General features: G+C 41.9%; 1 protein-coding gene across 1 annotated transcript in view; it reads left to right on the forward strand.

The window, feature by feature from the left end:
- The window catches only part of LOC309569162 (uncharacterized protein), a gene marked incomplete at both ends in the record, with an annotated part of 81,148 nt that overhangs the window by 16,977 nt on the left and 46,806 nt on the right, over positions 1 to 17,365 (forward strand). The window contains 2 exons of the mRNA XM_082274923.1: positions 8,143 to 8,234; positions 8,447 to 8,497. Coding sequence (XP_082131049.1) covers positions 8,143 to 8,234; positions 8,447 to 8,497 — 143 coding nt within the window. The remainder of the gene's footprint in view (positions 1 to 8,142; positions 8,235 to 8,446; positions 8,498 to 17,365) is intronic.

A 17,365-nucleotide genomic window follows, 5' to 3' on the forward strand; every position in this document is an offset into this window, starting at 1 on the left:
GCAGTGCGCTCCGAATTACATGCGATCTCGCAAACCGCACAAGTGTGAACCGGCACTAACACTCTGTTTGTTCATTATTATTTTAAATAAATGAAAAAAAAAAGGCACATTGAGTTTTTTTATGATTTTAATCCGATTAATCGATTAATCGAAAAAATAATCGGCAACTAATCGATTATTAAAATAATCGTTAGTTGCAGCCCTAATGGACTGGTTAATGTGTTAGGATCTATACTGGTATGGACTGGGTAATGTGTTAGGATCTATACTGGTATGGACTGGGTAATGTGTTAGGATCTATACTGCTATGGACTGGGTAATGTGTTAGGATCTATACTGGTATGGACTGGGTAATGTGTTAGGATCTATACTGGTATGGACTGGGTAATGTGTTAGAATCTATACTGGTATGGACTGGGTAATGTGTTAGGATCTATACTGGTATGGACTGGGTAATGTGTTAGGATCTATACTGGTATGGACTGGGTAATGTGTTAGAATCTATACTGGTATGGACTGGGTAATGTGTTAGGATCTATACTGGTATGGACTGGGTAATGTGTTAGGAAGGAAAGGATGCCACATGGTTTTATGTAAATGAAAATTATCCCCCTACAGAGGGCTGAATTCAAAGACAGGTGAATAAAGTGTGAAATGTGCTCAGGTGTGACCATAGAAAAAATGGAATATGTAAATCTAAATAAAGTGTTAGGTGTAAATAAGTACAATAAAACCTAATTATACCAGATAGTATAATCGTACTTATTTACACCTTGCACTTTATTTATATTTCCATATTACATTTTTTCTATGGTCACACCTGAGCACATTTCACATTTTAGAATTGCAGGGAATTGTGATGAGAATTTTAAACTTTAGGCAGAAGTGCAGCTGAATGGGAGAATTATTCCAACTCTGCTACTTTGGCCTTAAGTTTTCAATTCCCTTTTCAATTTCCTGTAATTTTCTCTTTATGAAGTAGACCCTATAATTTGATAAGTAGGCGGAGATTAATTATGCGGAGTGGGCGGACCTTCAGGGAAGTGGGTGTGGTAAGTAATTGATAGCTGTGCTGCAAAGTGTCCCTGGGAATTTTTTTCAAATGTTGGCAACTATGTATTCTGCCAACTGACAACAATGGGAAACCATTTCTCCCACTGGCACCAACAATGGGGCGCTATTCCTCCCCCTAATACCAAACATGGCGATGTTTATTCTCACTGATGCCAGGAAATATTCCAATCCCACTGGACACAGTCTGACCCCACTAATGTCTGAAGGATGATAAACTGGCCCTTTGTTTAGAAAGTTTGGAGACCCCTGATCTACAGACTAGGCAGGTAACAAAGGTCAGATGTTGCAGTGATAATACCGGCGCTGTATCTGCAGGAATTTGAATACAGGTTGGAACAACTTGGAAGGGAAAACTGGGGGTAAAGGATCGGGGATTCATACCCCATCATCATTTTCTTACCACTCTTTGCAGAAGTTCCATAAAACTGGCTTTCCAACCAATCAGGGAGCTTGGCGTATGGTCCCATTAGCTCCCGCCAGCTGTCCTGATTGGTTTTAAACCCTGTACCACTCTCCCTTGTGGCACATTGCCAGTCAGAAAGCAGATCTTTCCGATCTCTCTGCCAGCATATTATGTGCCTGCCTGCAGATTCAGAATAAAAGAGAAGTACTGCCTTCCACACTTCTCATATAAGCAGTTGCTCAGTGGGAGATCTTTCCCATCTTCCCGCTGCCACAGAGCAATAATGGTAATGCACAGGGGGTGTGCCCAGGCACATCTGGCACACCCCATGCGCACTCCTATGATTTTCATACATGTCTGTGGGAATGCAGGACCATCTTAAAGCAGGTCACCTGCAGATCCAATGCACCTGCTAATAATTTCTGAACGATCAGAGAAGTATCTCAAACTGATATCCATCTGATACCACTGAAAGAAGCCCAGAGCCCTACAACACAGGTCCTTACTTTGTCTCCAGCTGGTTCTCAGGGGTGGGAATCGTCATTCTTACTAAAAAAACATATTAACTTTTTTTTCCCCCTTTCAAACATGGGACCAATCTCCTGACCAGGGTCTCATGTTGGGGGAGGATTTTAGGATTAGGGATGTGATCCTCCTATTGAATGTGATCCATATTTTGATTTGTTATCTCTTGAAACTGAATAAATATTATTGAAAGACAATAATACACGACTTAAAGCTTTAAATAGTCCATGCTAACAAATATCTTCTTTGTTTTCAGCATCAGAAATGAGCCTGCCAAGGCCGCTACGCCTGCCAAGGCCACTAAGCCGGCCAAGGCCACTAAGCCGGCCACTGCACCGAAGACACCGACCGGCCAGCCACAACAACAGCAGCTGAGGAAAGAGTTGGTTTCCAGCTTTTCCGAAGCTACGGGAATGTACCCAAGATGGGCCAAACTGTAAGTTTTTTTCTTAACATTTTTTGGGGTTCTTTGATATTTACAATGGAAAGAATAGTCATAAAAACTAAAAAGTCCTCAAACCCAGATAACCTTGTGACTGGGTCAGTAAATAATATGAGGCTTCCTTCATAAAGCTTTATCACCAGGATTAGTATACGTCTTTTCAAAATGGAAGTTCATTTCAGATAAGGCCAAAGAGGTTTGAACATTACAGTCATATGGCTGAAAAAAGAGTTCAGATGTTAAAGCTTTGTGAAATGTCAATAAAAATGTAAATATAAAGGCAAGCCATTGCCAGAAGCGACATGTTAAAAAGCATTATATAAAAGATTTACAACCTTCATAAAGAAAATGAAAAATCTACGCAGTTCCTTATCACTGAATGAAGGTTTCCTGTCAGCTTTATCCCACAATGCAAAGTCTTAAGGCACTTATAGAAAATAAGGATGATTGGATCTTAATTAGAACATATATATTTAAAATATTGATGTTTCTGAAGCCAGTCTGAATTATGCAGGAAACATCATATGAAGACAATGTTTTCATTAACCACTTTACCACCGGAGGATTTTGCTGTCTTACGTCCAGGCCACTTTTTGCGATTCGGCGCTGTGCGACTTTAACGGACAATTGCGCGGTCGTGCGACGCTGTACCTAAACGAATTTGACATCCTTTTTTCCCACAAACAGAGCTTTCTTTTGGTGGTATTTGATCACCTGTGCGATTTTTTGATCACGCGCTATAAACAAAAAAAGTGCGACAATTTTGCAAAAATAACAATATTTTTCACATTTTTTTATATGAAATTCCCAAAAAAAAAAAAAATGTAAAAATCAAAATTTTTTAACATTTTCAGCCAATTTGTTTTATGTTACATATGTTTGGTAAAAAAAAATCGCAAAAAGCGTATTTTGATTGGTTTGCGCAAATGTTATCGCGTTTACTAACAAAGGGAAAGATTTTTGTCATTTTTGTTTTTTTTAACACGTAATTGCGGCGGATTTTTTTTGCAGTACTGCGACATTGCGGCGGACAGATCAGACCCTTGACTGACATTTTTGACACTTTTGGGGTTACCAGTGACATTTCTACAGTAATCAGTGCTATACATATGCACTGTTACTGTAAAATGACACTGGTAGTGAAGGGGTTAACTTTTTTTGAGAGAGAGGGGTGGTGTGTGTCCCTAGGGGCGTGATTCTAACTGTGATTGGCTGTGGCTTGAGCTGTAGGAACAGTGATCAACGGTCCTACATAGCAGAACCGTATTATCACTGTTTCTACACAGGGGAGAATGACAGGCGGCTTGTTTACACTAGCCGACTGCCTTTCTCCCTCTCCACCGACGATCGCCGAGTGACCGGCGGACATCGGGTCCGCCGGTCACAAGCGCGGGGGGGTCCGTGACCGCGCGGGAGCGGGAGCGTGCCTCCGGCGGCACGCGCTCGCTCCCCAGAGCCTCACAGGCTAGTGACGTACCTATACGTCACTTTGCCTGTGAGGGGCTGACCGCCGCAGTATATGTACTTGCTGTGGTCGGCAAGTGGTTAAAAAAAAACAATGTCTCCTAAGTTCAGAGTCGTCTTATAGTCTACTCCTGACCTGCAGGGTCCTGATTGGTTCTCTGGATTCCCCCGTCATGCACATCAATATAGCCACCATTTTGGAGTTTGGCCTCAGTTCTACAACATACAGTGGGTACGGAAAGTATTCAGACCCCCTTAAATTTTTCACTCTTTGTTATATTGCAGCCATTTGCTAAAATCATTTAAGTTCATTCTTCTTCCTCATGAATGTACACATAGCACCCCATACTGACAGAAAAACACAGAATTGTTGACATTGTTACAGATTTATTAAAAAAGAAAAACTGAAATATCACATGGTCCTAAGTATTCAGACCCTTTGCTGTGACACTCATATATTTAACTCAGGTGCTTTCCATTTCTTCTGATCATCCTTGAGATGGTTCTACACCTTCATTTGAGTCCAGCTGTGTTTGATTATACTGATTGGACTTGATTAGGAAAGCCACACACCTGTCTATATAAGACCTTCCAGATCACAATGCATGTCAGAGCAAATGAGAATCATGAGGTCAAAGGAACTGCCTGAAGAGCTCAGAGACAGAATTGTGGCAAGGCACAGATCTGGCCAAGGTTACAAAAAGATTTCTGCTGCACTTAAGGTTCCTAAGAGCACAGTGGCCTCCATAATCCTCAAATGGAAGACGTTTGGGACGACCAGAACCCTTCCTAGAGCTGGCCATCCGGCCAAACTGAGCTATCGGGGGAGAAGAGCCTTGGTGAGAGAGGTAAAGAAGAACCCAAAGATCACTATGGCTGAGCTCCAGAGATGCAGTCAGGAGATGGGAGAAAGTTGTAGAAAGTCAACCATCACTGCAGCCCTCCACCAGTCGGGGCTTTATGGCAGAGTGGCCCGACGGAAGCCTCTCCTCAGTGTAAGACACATGAAAGCCTGCATGGAGTTTGCTAAAAAACACCTGAAGGACTCCAAGATGGTGAGAAATAAGATTCTCTGGTCTGATGAGACCAAAATAGAACTTTTTGGCCTTAATTCTAAGCGGTATGTGTGGAGAAAACCAGGCACTGCTCATCACCTGTCCAATACAGTCCCAACAGTGAAGCATGGTGGTGGCAGCATCATGCTGTGGGGGTGTTTTTCAGCTGCAGGGACAGGACGACTGGTTGTAATCGAGGGAAAGATGAATGCGGCCAAGTACAGGGATATCCTGGACAAAAACCTTCTCCAGAGTGCTCTGGACCTCAGACTGGGCCGAAGGTTTACCTTCCAACAAGACAATGACCCCAAGCACACAGCTAAAATAACGAAGGAGTGGCTTCACAACAACTCCGTGACTGTTCTTGAATGGCCCAGCCAGAGCCCTGACTTAAACCCAATTGAGCATCTCTGGAGAGACCTAAAAATGTCTGTCCACCAACGTTTACCATCCAACCTGACAGAACTGGAGAGGATCTGCAAGGAGGAATGGCAGAGGATCCCCAAATCCAGGTGTGAAAGACTTGTTTCATCTTTCCCAAAAAGACTCCTGGCTGTATTAGAGCAAAAGGGGGCTTCTACTAAATACTGAGCAAAGGGTCTGAATACTTAGGACCATGTGATATTTCAGTTTTTCTTTTTTAATAAATCTGCAACAATGTCAACAATTCTGTGTTTTTCTGTCAGTATGGGGTGCTATGTGTACATTCATGAGGAAGAAGAATGAACTTAAATGATTTTAGCAAATGGCTGCAATATAACAAAGAGTGAAAAATTTAAGGGGGTCTGAATACTTTCCGTACCCACTGTATTCTGCCCCGTGTCATTTAGCCTTACTAGAGCAGAATTGAGAAGATGTAGCCTGGTTGAAGAAATTGGTCTGATCACTTTAGGGAAAGTCCATTACTATAATCTCTGTTGTAGCATGGACTTCTCTTTACAGCTGAATCCACCCAGAACTACATTTCTCTTTTGGTCTCTTATGGTTTAGATGGAACCTTTTATAAAATGTCAATGTCAATTCTTTGTGGATTTAACAGGGCTTCTGGCAATGAAAGGGAACCCATCAGATGGGAGGAATTTCACATTCCAGTACATATATTTGGAATGTGTTGGGTTTTTGAAACAATATAAATGACTTTCTTCTTTACGTGTCCTATTGTTATATTCTCTGCATCTTTTCTTACCAATATTTTTTTCTCTAGGTGTCTCAGCCAAAACAACGGTGACTACAATCAAGCCATGATCATCTTCCAGAAGATGAAGGCTAAAGATGAAATCCCCAGCAATTTCTTTTTCAACGGGGGAAAAGTGGAGTCTAACCATGACGAAATCCGGGACAAGTTCATTGAAGCCACCGGAATGTTTGAGGAATACGCAGACAAGTAAGTTTCTGTTAAATCCTTTGGAACTCTCAGTTTCTGGGGAATGGTTTTTACATACATTTTTGTTTTCCATTCTTTAACATCTAGGTCTGACAAGTTCTTATATGAGACTGTCAGTCCCATTTAGCTTCAACAATATGAACATGTGGAAACCCAGCAAATGGTTTACCTGTATTACTTATTTAAATGTGTCCATATGTCATTTATTTTTTACTTTCATCAAAATCAAATATTCTCTATTATGTCTTCTACAACCCGTCCTAACCTCCATTTTTCTTTACAGGTGTCTTCGGGAGAACAACTGGGACTGGGTCCAATCTTTGAATGATTTCAACTCCCTGAATTCAGGAGGCCAAATTCCACCACAATGCTTTTACAGGCATGAGGGACAGAACATCTTCCCAACAAAGAAAAACTTGATGGTCTTTGAATTTGCCAGCCTGAGCAACATGCGCCCTCAGTGGGCGGAAAAGTAAGTCTGGGTTTCTATTTCTATTTTATTGTTTTTTATTCTATTAAAGCCGGCCATACACTAGAAGATTTTCATCAGGAGCCAGCAGAAATGATCTCCATGTGTGGCCCCCCTCCCCCCTCCTGCCTGACATTCTTTGATTGAAAATGTTTGGACCAAAAACGACTGCATGCAGCTGCTGTTTGGGTATTCTGAAGGCCGTCACCAGCGGCAGTCAAAATACACAAGGAGCAGCAGGATGGATAGAGGAAGCTATTCAATTCTATTATTATTATTATTATTCCGCAGAATTACTCTAGTGATCTCCAAGTTTGCATTTTATGTTGAGGGGCTTTTGTTCACTTCAGGTGAATTCTGCATTCACAAACAAGTCAATAGGAATGCAAAAACAGTATGAAGCAGGTGAAATGCAGGTCAGAAGGAGTCCAAATGCAGGTCATATACACCTGTGAATTCATTCTGAATCATCTCCGAAATCTCTTCAACTAATATCAAACTGATGTCACAGCCACAAGCCCAAAATCCATCTACACAAGCACTTTGACACCAGATTTTCCTTTTCTATCGGCCTACTTTTTCTTGGTGGTACAAAACCTTTATTGTACTTGTCCATAGTGGAATTTTCACCTGCTCAGAGCAGAGTGTAGTCCTTTACTGCTCTTCTGTATGAAGTCTAGGCTGTTTATAATATCATCGCCCCTTACCAATGAGATATTCCATTCGCTGGATCTCTGACAAAATGGAGGTGACCCAGGAAGTCAGAGGGAAATTCTGTGCTTACCATTCTTCCCACTACATATACATGCTGCTTAGAAAATAAATGCCGAGTTTTGTGTATTAACCTTAAATATATGTATATATATGTCCTGTCATTGTATTGTCTGTTACTAATCTCACTGACACTTTTTTTTTCAGGTGCCTTTCTGATATGAAGTGGAGTTGGGAGGACGCAGAGGCCATCTTTACAAAGATGAAGGTAAGACTATCAGTATATAACTAAGGGGGGCATTTATAAAGTACAGCCATGGGGTTGTGAGAAATAAAAACTGGGGGACAGCCTGGTTATTTGACCGGAGGAACACAAATGACCAGCTCTCCTCCAATCATAGAGCAGCTCAATGAACTATCACAGAGTACAAACTGTGACCCCACATTGAAAGTTATCTATAAAATGTGGAGCACGGTGTGCATAGCCCTATGGAGTATAATGGGGAGCAGACAGCGACATCTGCCCTCTGCTATAAATAGGACCCTAAATTTACTTCTCTCCACAATAGCTTCTTTCCCAGTTTTTTAATCGTATTTCATTTTGATGTTTTGCAGATGGAAAACCAGATTCCGGAGGACTTCTTCTACAGCACCAATGGCTTTTATGACTTGGACGGCCCAAATGCAGCTGAAGCCTTTATTAAAAAGTTCTCAATGGGATCTGGACTTACAGAGGATTGGGCCAGAAAGTAAGTTTCCATTATTACTTCTCTTTCTATTCTGTTTCTTTTCTTTGGGGTTCAGAATCACATCAGCTATAAATGGATGGAGCTGCCTGGTCTGAACATCCTATAAAGTCTATTGCCAGATTTAGTTGTCTGTTCATTATGTTTATATGGTTTACTTCTTTATCTTTCAGATTCCTGGAGAATGCCCAGTGGAATTACATTCAGGCAAGACGTGACTTCGCGTATATGAAGGTAAGAACATTCGACTAGAACTAGATTTGATTTTTCCACAATACTTTTGCAATTTCATATGAGTTCCAGAACGCATAGAATCGCATGACAAGTGAAATTACACAACTTTCTATGGTGGCCATTCACAAATATGGAGTCCAAATGCAATGCATTATTAATAAGGGTCCTGTGTGTGTGGTGCGATTTACATCTCTATAGAGTCTAATGGAAACTGCATGGAAAACGCATAGGTGTTCACTGACTAAGCAATTCCAGTGCCCTTTCTAGCAGGCTATAATGTCTTTATGAGCTAATTTTCATAGAGAGAGATAAAGAGAGAATCGTAACTGTATCCAAATCGCATTGTAATCTCTCGTGAATTTGAAAGAAGTCACATTGGAAATTATCCTTGATATCACACTAAACATTGCACCGCATAAGTGTGAATCTAGGCTAAGGGTTTATTCACACAAGCAGTGTTGCCCAACACAGTTTAAATGCAAGCACAAGGAAAATAGTCTTGTTTTCTATTGTTTCAGATTACCCTAATACCCTCCATTGGTTTGCACTGAAAAAAAAAAGGACATAGTAAAAGAATACATTACAAAAAAAGAGAAAGGGTAATAAAATGCACTGGAACACCTGCAAAAAATGCATTATAGTGCAACTTAACCACTTAACGAGCAGCCACGTAGACCTACGTCAGCTGACTTTAGGTGGTTCTAGCTAGAGGCATCACCCCGGTACGTTTTTTTAGAGCCGGTGGTCGGCTTCCGGCGGTAACAACCGATGTGGCCAGGACAGGAGCCGCTCGATCATTACCCCAGTGAGCGGGAGGGGACACCCCCCCCTCCTGCGGCTCTGCTCGGGTCTCCCGTCCCACCGGGAGACCCATGCAACTGCCGGCTGGAATCCCAGTCAAAGCCGAATGCGGCTTCGATCGGGTCTCCGATGACGTAACCCGAAAGGCGGCGTTCATGACGTCACATCCGGGTTACTCGGCTTCTAAAGGCGCCGGATTTAAAAAGTGAATGTATTCAAAAATGCAGTTTTTGGCGCTTTGAATACATGGAAGTGTATTGGAGGGGTCTGGGGTCTTTTAGACCCCGATCTCTCCATAAAGAGTACCTGTCACTGCCTATTGCTGTCACAAGGGATGTTTACATTACTTGTGACAGCAATAAAAGTGATCCGATTTTTTTTTTTTTTTAAAAACCTGTGGTAAAATGTAAAAAAAAAATAAAATAAATAGGAAAAAAATATATATATTTTTAGCCGCCCCCGTCGCCGTGAGCATATACGGAAGTCGCGTTGCAAATGAAATTGCTGTTTAAACCACACATGTGAGGTATCGCCACGATCACCAGAACGAGAGCAATAATTTAGAAAGAAGAGCTACACTCTAACTCTAAACTGGTAACTGTTAAAAATTCTCAAAAACGTCGCCTATGGAGATTTTTATTGACTGTAGTTTGTCGCCATTCCGCAGGTGTGTGCAATTTTTAAACCATAACATGTTGGGTATCTATTTACTCGGCGTGACATCATCTTTCACAATATATAAAAAGAAATGGGCTAACTTTACTGTTTAAGAAAAAATGAAGGATGGCGCTCAAGTGTATTAATAACTGGTGATTACCCCAAAAGAGACATAGATAAATGGTCCAATAAAAGTTTATTCTGTGAATCCAAAGATAAAGAAGCAATATGTATATAAAAGAAGTAATTCCTCCTACCAGTCCATGAAGCCTCTGTGTGTCACTGCTGCCTCAGCACGATTTCCTGATGTCAATCCCAAGGAAGGGAGAAAGCTGACAGATGGAAATGGAATGTGGCGCTCACAGCGGGCGTCAGCGTAGTACAGCGTGGGCTCCGGTCCAGGAAGCGGCCGCACACCGGACCGTGTGAGCCCCCACCTCCGCTGGGCCCCGCTCCTCTTTTCCACTGACTTATGCCACATTCCATTTCCATCTGTCAGCTTTCTCCCTTCCTTGGGATTGACATCAGGAAATCGTGCTGAGGCAGCAGTGACACACAGAGGCTTCATGGACTGGTAGGAGGAATTACTTCTTTTATATACATATTGCTTCTTTATCTTTGGATTCACAGAATAAACTTTTATTGGACCATTTATCTATGTCTCTTTTGGGGTAATCACCAGTTATTAATACACTTGAGCGCCATCCTTCATTCATTCATTCATTTTTTCTTCATCACGTTTACAAGCTATCCAATATATAGGATTGGGCGAACAGTGTTCTCATGGACATTCGTGTTCCACATACTCGTATGTATTCTCCAGGAGACTACCTTTGGGAGTAGCGCCAGAACTTCTCTTTTGAGCTATAACTTTACTGTTTAGTTTTTTCAAATGCAGTGAAATGTAATTTTTTGGAATTTTCCCCAAAAAATGGCATTTGAAAGACCGCCGCGCAAATACAGCGTGACAAAAAATATTGCAATGACCGCCATTTTATTCTCCAGAGTCTTTGCTAAAAAAATTAAAAAAAAAAATATATATATATATAATGTTTGGGGGTTCTAAGTAGTTTTCTAGCAAAAAAATACTGATTTTAACTTGTGAACAAAATGTGTCAAAAATGGGCTTGGGGCTAAAGTGGTTACAAACACATGCCAGCATGCACGGCAACCATAACTTACACACTTTCTTTTTTATATTTTGCAGGCACAAAAGGACATTCCAGCAGATGCCTTCATTCCTTAGTTCCATAGGAGCATTCAAGATTTGGACCCTGTTCTACAGAGACTTTTAATGGAAACAGCCAAGAGTGTTACCCTGTTCTACAGAGACTTTTAATGGAAACAGCCAAGAGTGTTACCCTGTTCTACAGAGACTTTTAATGGAAACAGCCAAGAGTGTTACCCTGTTCTACAGAGACTTTTAATGGAAACAGCCAAGGGTATTACCCTGTTCTACAGACTTTTAATGGAAACAGCCAAGAGTATTACCCTGTTCTACAGACTTTTAATGGAAACAGCCAAGCGTCGTACCCTGTTCTACAGAGACTTTTAATGGAAACAGTCAAGCGTCTTACCCTGTTCTACAGAGACTTTTGATAGAAATCAGCAAAGCATATTGGACGTTGTTCTAAGAAGAAACCACCAAGCTCGGCAATCCAAATATATAAACCAACATATCTGGCTAAATCGAACATTTATGGAAGACTGCCCCAGCCAGATTTTGCTTATTCCATGCCTGCTGCCCATTTAGACAATGCTGATTCCCTGCCTGCTACCCAGCTGGATTCCGGTACGAAGGTTAAGCCCCCGTCTGCTGATGGGTCTGACACTTCCAAGTTTCCATTACGGTCACATTCCTTACATGGGTTGCCTGTCTAGCCTAAGATTCTTCCAATATTTGCATTATTCAAGTCCCTTTTGGAGCGTATTTCTCCTGTTGTTTCAAAGCCTGGTGGTCCAGACATTTCAACTGTAACCAGTAGCTGTATTTGCCATAACAACCCCAATAATAGCGCTATTCTGGGTAGTGGTCGAGTACCAAATGGGCTTTGTCACGACCCAGATGAAATTGCTGTGCATTTGCCATAACAGCCTAGAAAGTAGCAATCTTTTGGGGGGTGGTCGAGTACCATATGTACCTTGTCACATTCCAGATGCTCTTGCTGAAACTTCAAGTGGACTTGGGGACCTTTGCTGGGTAACCAGAGCCTTGGAAAGACCTAGGTGGCAGTTGAAATGCCGAACAATTTTTTGGGGACCAGGCAAGCTACTTGGTTATAACAAGACACCCTGATGTCAGGGCACCGATACTGTCAAATGACTCCAGTGCTAAGTCTTCAGATAACCCATGGCATCTGAGCTTTGGGGTATCTACTGTGTTGAGGCACTGAAATTTTGCAATTTTGTATCTCTTAGGAAATCCAGATAACAGGACACCCAACCAGTTGCCAGACCCCAGCAGTTGAGCATCTAGCCTCATAACTGATTCTGAAGGCAGGGCATCTTGCTGGTTACCAGACTTCAGAAGAAGGGAATCTGGTACGTCTTTCGAGTATGAAAGATTCTTTCTTTCAACTTATTTAGCAAGTGGATATCTCATATGGACTTGTTTAATAAAGTCTGGTTGGAGCATCAGGAGGCCACTCTTTAGAGGTGGGAACTGTCAGGCAGAGCTGCCATCGGGAGGGGGGGGTGGAATGGGGGGGTTGACCAATACACAAATGAGGGGCCTGGGGCGTCTCCAGGGGCCCAACTGCCGAGCAGGGCCGGGAGGAGCCTGGTTGCCCTGCTGTCTTTCTCTATGTTCATTCCCAAAAGAGTCGGCAGCTGCTGCTCTGTTGCTTTTCTTATATCTGGCTCTTTACTGTCACCTGTGGCTGTTTCCTGCATGTGCAGTCCTCATGTGAGTACTGCTTGTATGTGTTATGGATTGTGATTGGCTGTAGCTCTTCTCTGAGTCCCAGGGACATGTGTCAACTTTGTGAAAACGAGCTGGGACTAGGAAGACCTAATTTATATGTATGATCTGTGTGTATAAGTGAGGGGATGGGTTGTTTCTGTACTGGGGGGGGGGGGGGGGTGGGGGCTAGATTGCTGTATGTGTGCTGTGTGTGTGGTGTGTGTGGTGTGTGTGGTGTGTGTGGTGTGTGTGTGTGTGCTGTGTGTGTGTGTGTGTGTGTATATTTAGATAGATAGATTAGTATAGTGTATGGACTGGCCAGAGAGGGATTCCTTTGACGCAGCTGGCCAGCTTAAAGATGTATTGCAATGCATGTGAACCAAAAAAAGTTTGCAAGAAATGTATAAAAATGTTTTTTTTTAAAGAAATCACCAAACTTATGTATTCTGTTCTACAGAGAATGTATGTTATCTAATGAAAAATCTGCTTTATTCAATAAAAATTTTTTGGAAAAAAAAAAAAAATAAGTTTCTATTTCTGTACAAAACTGATTGTACCATTTGATGTTGCAACTCTTTCATTTTGCTGTATGACTTTGATTCTTTATTCTATAAAATTATTTTGGAAAAAAAAAAAAATCTGTTTGACCATGTGAGAGACAGTCTGATTATTTTACTTGTCAAACACCCATGACCTCCTCCAATAACAGGGACACCCTGTGAACTACAATGTAACTTTCCACATGTAGCCACACACCGAGTGTTGACCTGTGGATGTCCGAGCTGGACACGGCTATATGGGAATAGCTGAGGCCGTTGTCAGCCTTTCATTAGTTTAAAGAGGCTGACCGCCCGCTGCTGTTCATATTATTAGGTTATTAACCCTTTCCCAGCCAGTGTCATTAGTAAAGTGACAGTGCATATTTTTTAGCACTGATCACCGTAATAATGTCACTGGTCCCCAAAAGGTGTCAAAAGTGTCAGAAAGTGTTCAAATTGTCTGCCACAATATCGCAGTGCCGCAATAAGTCGCTGAGCGCCGCGATTACCAGTAAATAAATAAAAATATCCCATTTTGTAGACACTATAACTTGCGCAAAGCAATCAATATACACTTATTGGGATTTTTTTTTTACCAAGGATATGTAGCTCAATACATTGGCATGAATTAGTAAAGAATTTTGATTTTTTACATTTATTTATTTATTGGATGTTTTATAGCAGAAAAAAAAAATATGTTTTTTTTTCAAAATTTTCGGTTTTATAGAGGAAAAAAAAAAACGCAGTGGTGATCAAATATCTCTGTGATCTGTGGGTGTCTGGGGCAATGCAGAGGCTCCCACAGACTATTCCTTTAGCCCCAGGTCTGTATAAAAGGTAAAAACCTTTGGTTATGGGACTGCAGGAAATAATCAATGGACTACGAGTGCAGCAATGTCACCACACTTGTACTCCATTGAATAAATGGTGGCATATGGAACTTGTAGTCTTTCCTAACACAGACCTGAGTGAATGGATGATATGACTTAGGACAGAGGGGGGCATATAGAGGGTAGGGGTCTGGAGAATGGCCCCATGATTTATGTTACACTACAGGTATCAGTGTAACATTGGTATGGTCAGAAAGGTGGAAATAGCTTTTAAGAGAAGCTACAGGTGATATTATCTAAACTATAGCAAAGAAGGATGGCGCACTGTGGTGTGCATATTAAAAATGCTGTATAGATTACTGACAAGAGAGTGTCAAGATGAACCATGGAAGTTTAATAAAGTCAAGTTATAAAAAACAAATATAATATAAATAGTCAGCCAAACCGGTCCTGGAGTATCCGGGTCTCCCTGGGGTGCTGTGGTAATCCCAAGTTGTAAAGGCATATAAAAGGGGGGAGAAGGGCAGGACTTTAAATGAAACGCAACGGTGGGAATGGCCGTGCGCCTCCATCCCTAATATCAATTGAGAAAATACAAAAAGGTTGGGACTTTGAATGAGAGACATGACTTGGTAAAAAATGATATCACATTTATTGATACATATAAGGGTAATCATGATGTAATACGCGTATAGGCTGAGATGATATGATATTAAATAAATAGTAAAGTACATAGTTATACACCCCAACAAAGGCAATCTCAAAAGAACCAGCATAACAATGAGACAGTAGTAACAGAGTAATAAAATGACATCATAACATCCATAGACTGACGCGTTTCGTGGACTACATTCGCCACTTCTTCAGAGTCGGTGTATGATCATATCTATAAAAGTAAATAAGTATATGCGTATAGGTACATTGTATTAGATGGTAATTTGGAAATTGGGGGAGAAGGGGAGAAAGGGGGGATAGGAAACAGAGTCCCCATGATCCCAAAACTCACACGGTAGTTCCAACAGTAACTGGTATTGGAGGTGGGGGCATCGACCCAGATGTCTCCCCCGGGAGCTGAGGGCACGTGGGGCCCACGGGTGAGGCGAAGGTGTCACATACAGAAAAGGATATGAGTACGTTTTGTTGAAATGTTGCAGGGTAAGCAGAGTATATCTAAATAGAGTAAATAATAATAATGATAATGGTAAATAGTTGTATTGTATACAGAAGACGTAGTATTACTCAACTGATATGTATGGTGAGGGGAAAGTGACAAGGTGATGTGGGCATAAGGGATGAGTTGGGTGGAGTGGGGGGGTGTGATAAGGAAGTGAACTGTTGAGGAATAATAAGTTGATCGTAAATATGGTAAGAGTATTACTGAGTAGCCAGAGTGTGTCTATATAGAATGAGTAAAAATATTGGCAGTCGTAAGTAAGTATGTACTATATAGAGGTCGTAATGCTACTTAAATAGTATGTATAGTAATTATATACCTGCATGATTATATACTATGTAGAGGTCATGATGCTACTTAATGATATGTATGGTAAGGGAAATTGACAAGGTAATGTGAACCTGAGAAATTAATGAATGAATTGAAGTGGGGGTGAATATATGGTAAAGTGGGCTAATTAAGCAAAAAGAGGGTGATGTGAAAGTGGACTGGTGAGGGTTGTGAGTGAGATGAAGGGAATTAGATGAAGTCGGATGCAACTGACTAACAACTGTGCCTGAATTATAGGAAGTGTAGTGGTGACTGAGTGGAAGAAGGGGGTAATGGGGGAAAGGAAAATATATAGAAAATATAAAAGATATTGAAGGTAAGTTGAAGTAACCTGTAGAAGAATGAATCCAGAAGAAGGAAGAGAACGTGACACAATAACGCCAAAACCCGCCGGCCATCAAACGCCCAGCGTCACGAGGTGCATAGACATGGAGCCGCAGAGCGGAGGCAGACGCCATGCCGCCCTGCTGGCCTCCTCTTATGCACCAGATGGAACAGCATCCGTCGGCGTGCGGCGCCAAAATGACATCACACGTCGGCGCAGAGCGTGACGCCGATGTGCGTCGGGACCGCCCACCCGATCCGCCATGCTCCAGAGAGCCTGGGGGGAAGGGGAGGGCACCTGTCACACATCGCAGCTCCCGAGGAAAGCAAGGGGGGAAAAGCCATCACCGCCAGCCAGCAAAGTGGGAGCAAGCTGGAAAGCAAATTGTATAGCCACATATCAGCCAATAAAAGTCAAAAGAAGGAAGAGAACGTGACACAATAACGCCAAAACCCACTGGCCATCAAGCGCCCAGCGTCACGAGGTGCATAGAAATGTAGCCGCAGAGCAGAGGCAGACGCCACGAAACGCGTCAGTCTATGGATGTTATGATGTCATTTTATTACTCTGTTACTACTGTCTCATTGTTATGCTGGTTCTTTTGAGATTGCCTTTGTTGGGGTGTATAACTATGTACTTTACTATTTATTTAATACCATATCATCTCAGCCTATATGTGTATTACATCATGATTACCCTTATATGTATCAATAAATGTGATATCATTTTTTACCAAGTCATGTCTCTCATTCAAAGTCCCAACCTTTTTGGATTGTCTCTATTGATATTAGGGATGGAGGCGCACGGCCATTCCCACCGTGCGTTTCATTTAAAGTCCTGCCCTTCTCCCCCCTTTTATATCCGAATCAGGGATGGAGAGACATGACAGGTTGATACATTTTTGTTTCACTGTGCATTGACTGCACATATTGGCTTACATTTTTTTGAGCCTAATGTGCTGTGTCAATATAGATTCCCCCCGTATGAGTTGGGGGTTTCTTTGCACTTTAGTTACATGTATAAACCCGCGCTATATATCTATATTTTTTTTTTTTTATACATACTCCACATACTGGATACATAATTGACTTTTATTGGCTGATATGTGGCTATACAATTTGCTTTCCAGCTTGCTCCCACTTTGCTGGCTGGCGGCGATGGCTTTTCCCCCCTTGCTTTCCTCGGGAGCTGCGATGTGTGACAGGTGCCCTCCCCTTCCCCCCAGGCTCTCTTGAGCACGGCGGATCGGGTGGGCGGTCCCGACGCACATCGGCGTCACGCTCTGCGCCGACGTGTGACG

The sequence above is a fragment of the Pelophylax lessonae genome (genome assembly GCF_965119305.1).
Source record: "Pelophylax lessonae genome assembly, chromosome: 13".
Taxonomy (NCBI): domain Eukaryota; kingdom Metazoa; phylum Chordata; class Amphibia; order Anura; family Ranidae; genus Pelophylax; species Pelophylax lessonae.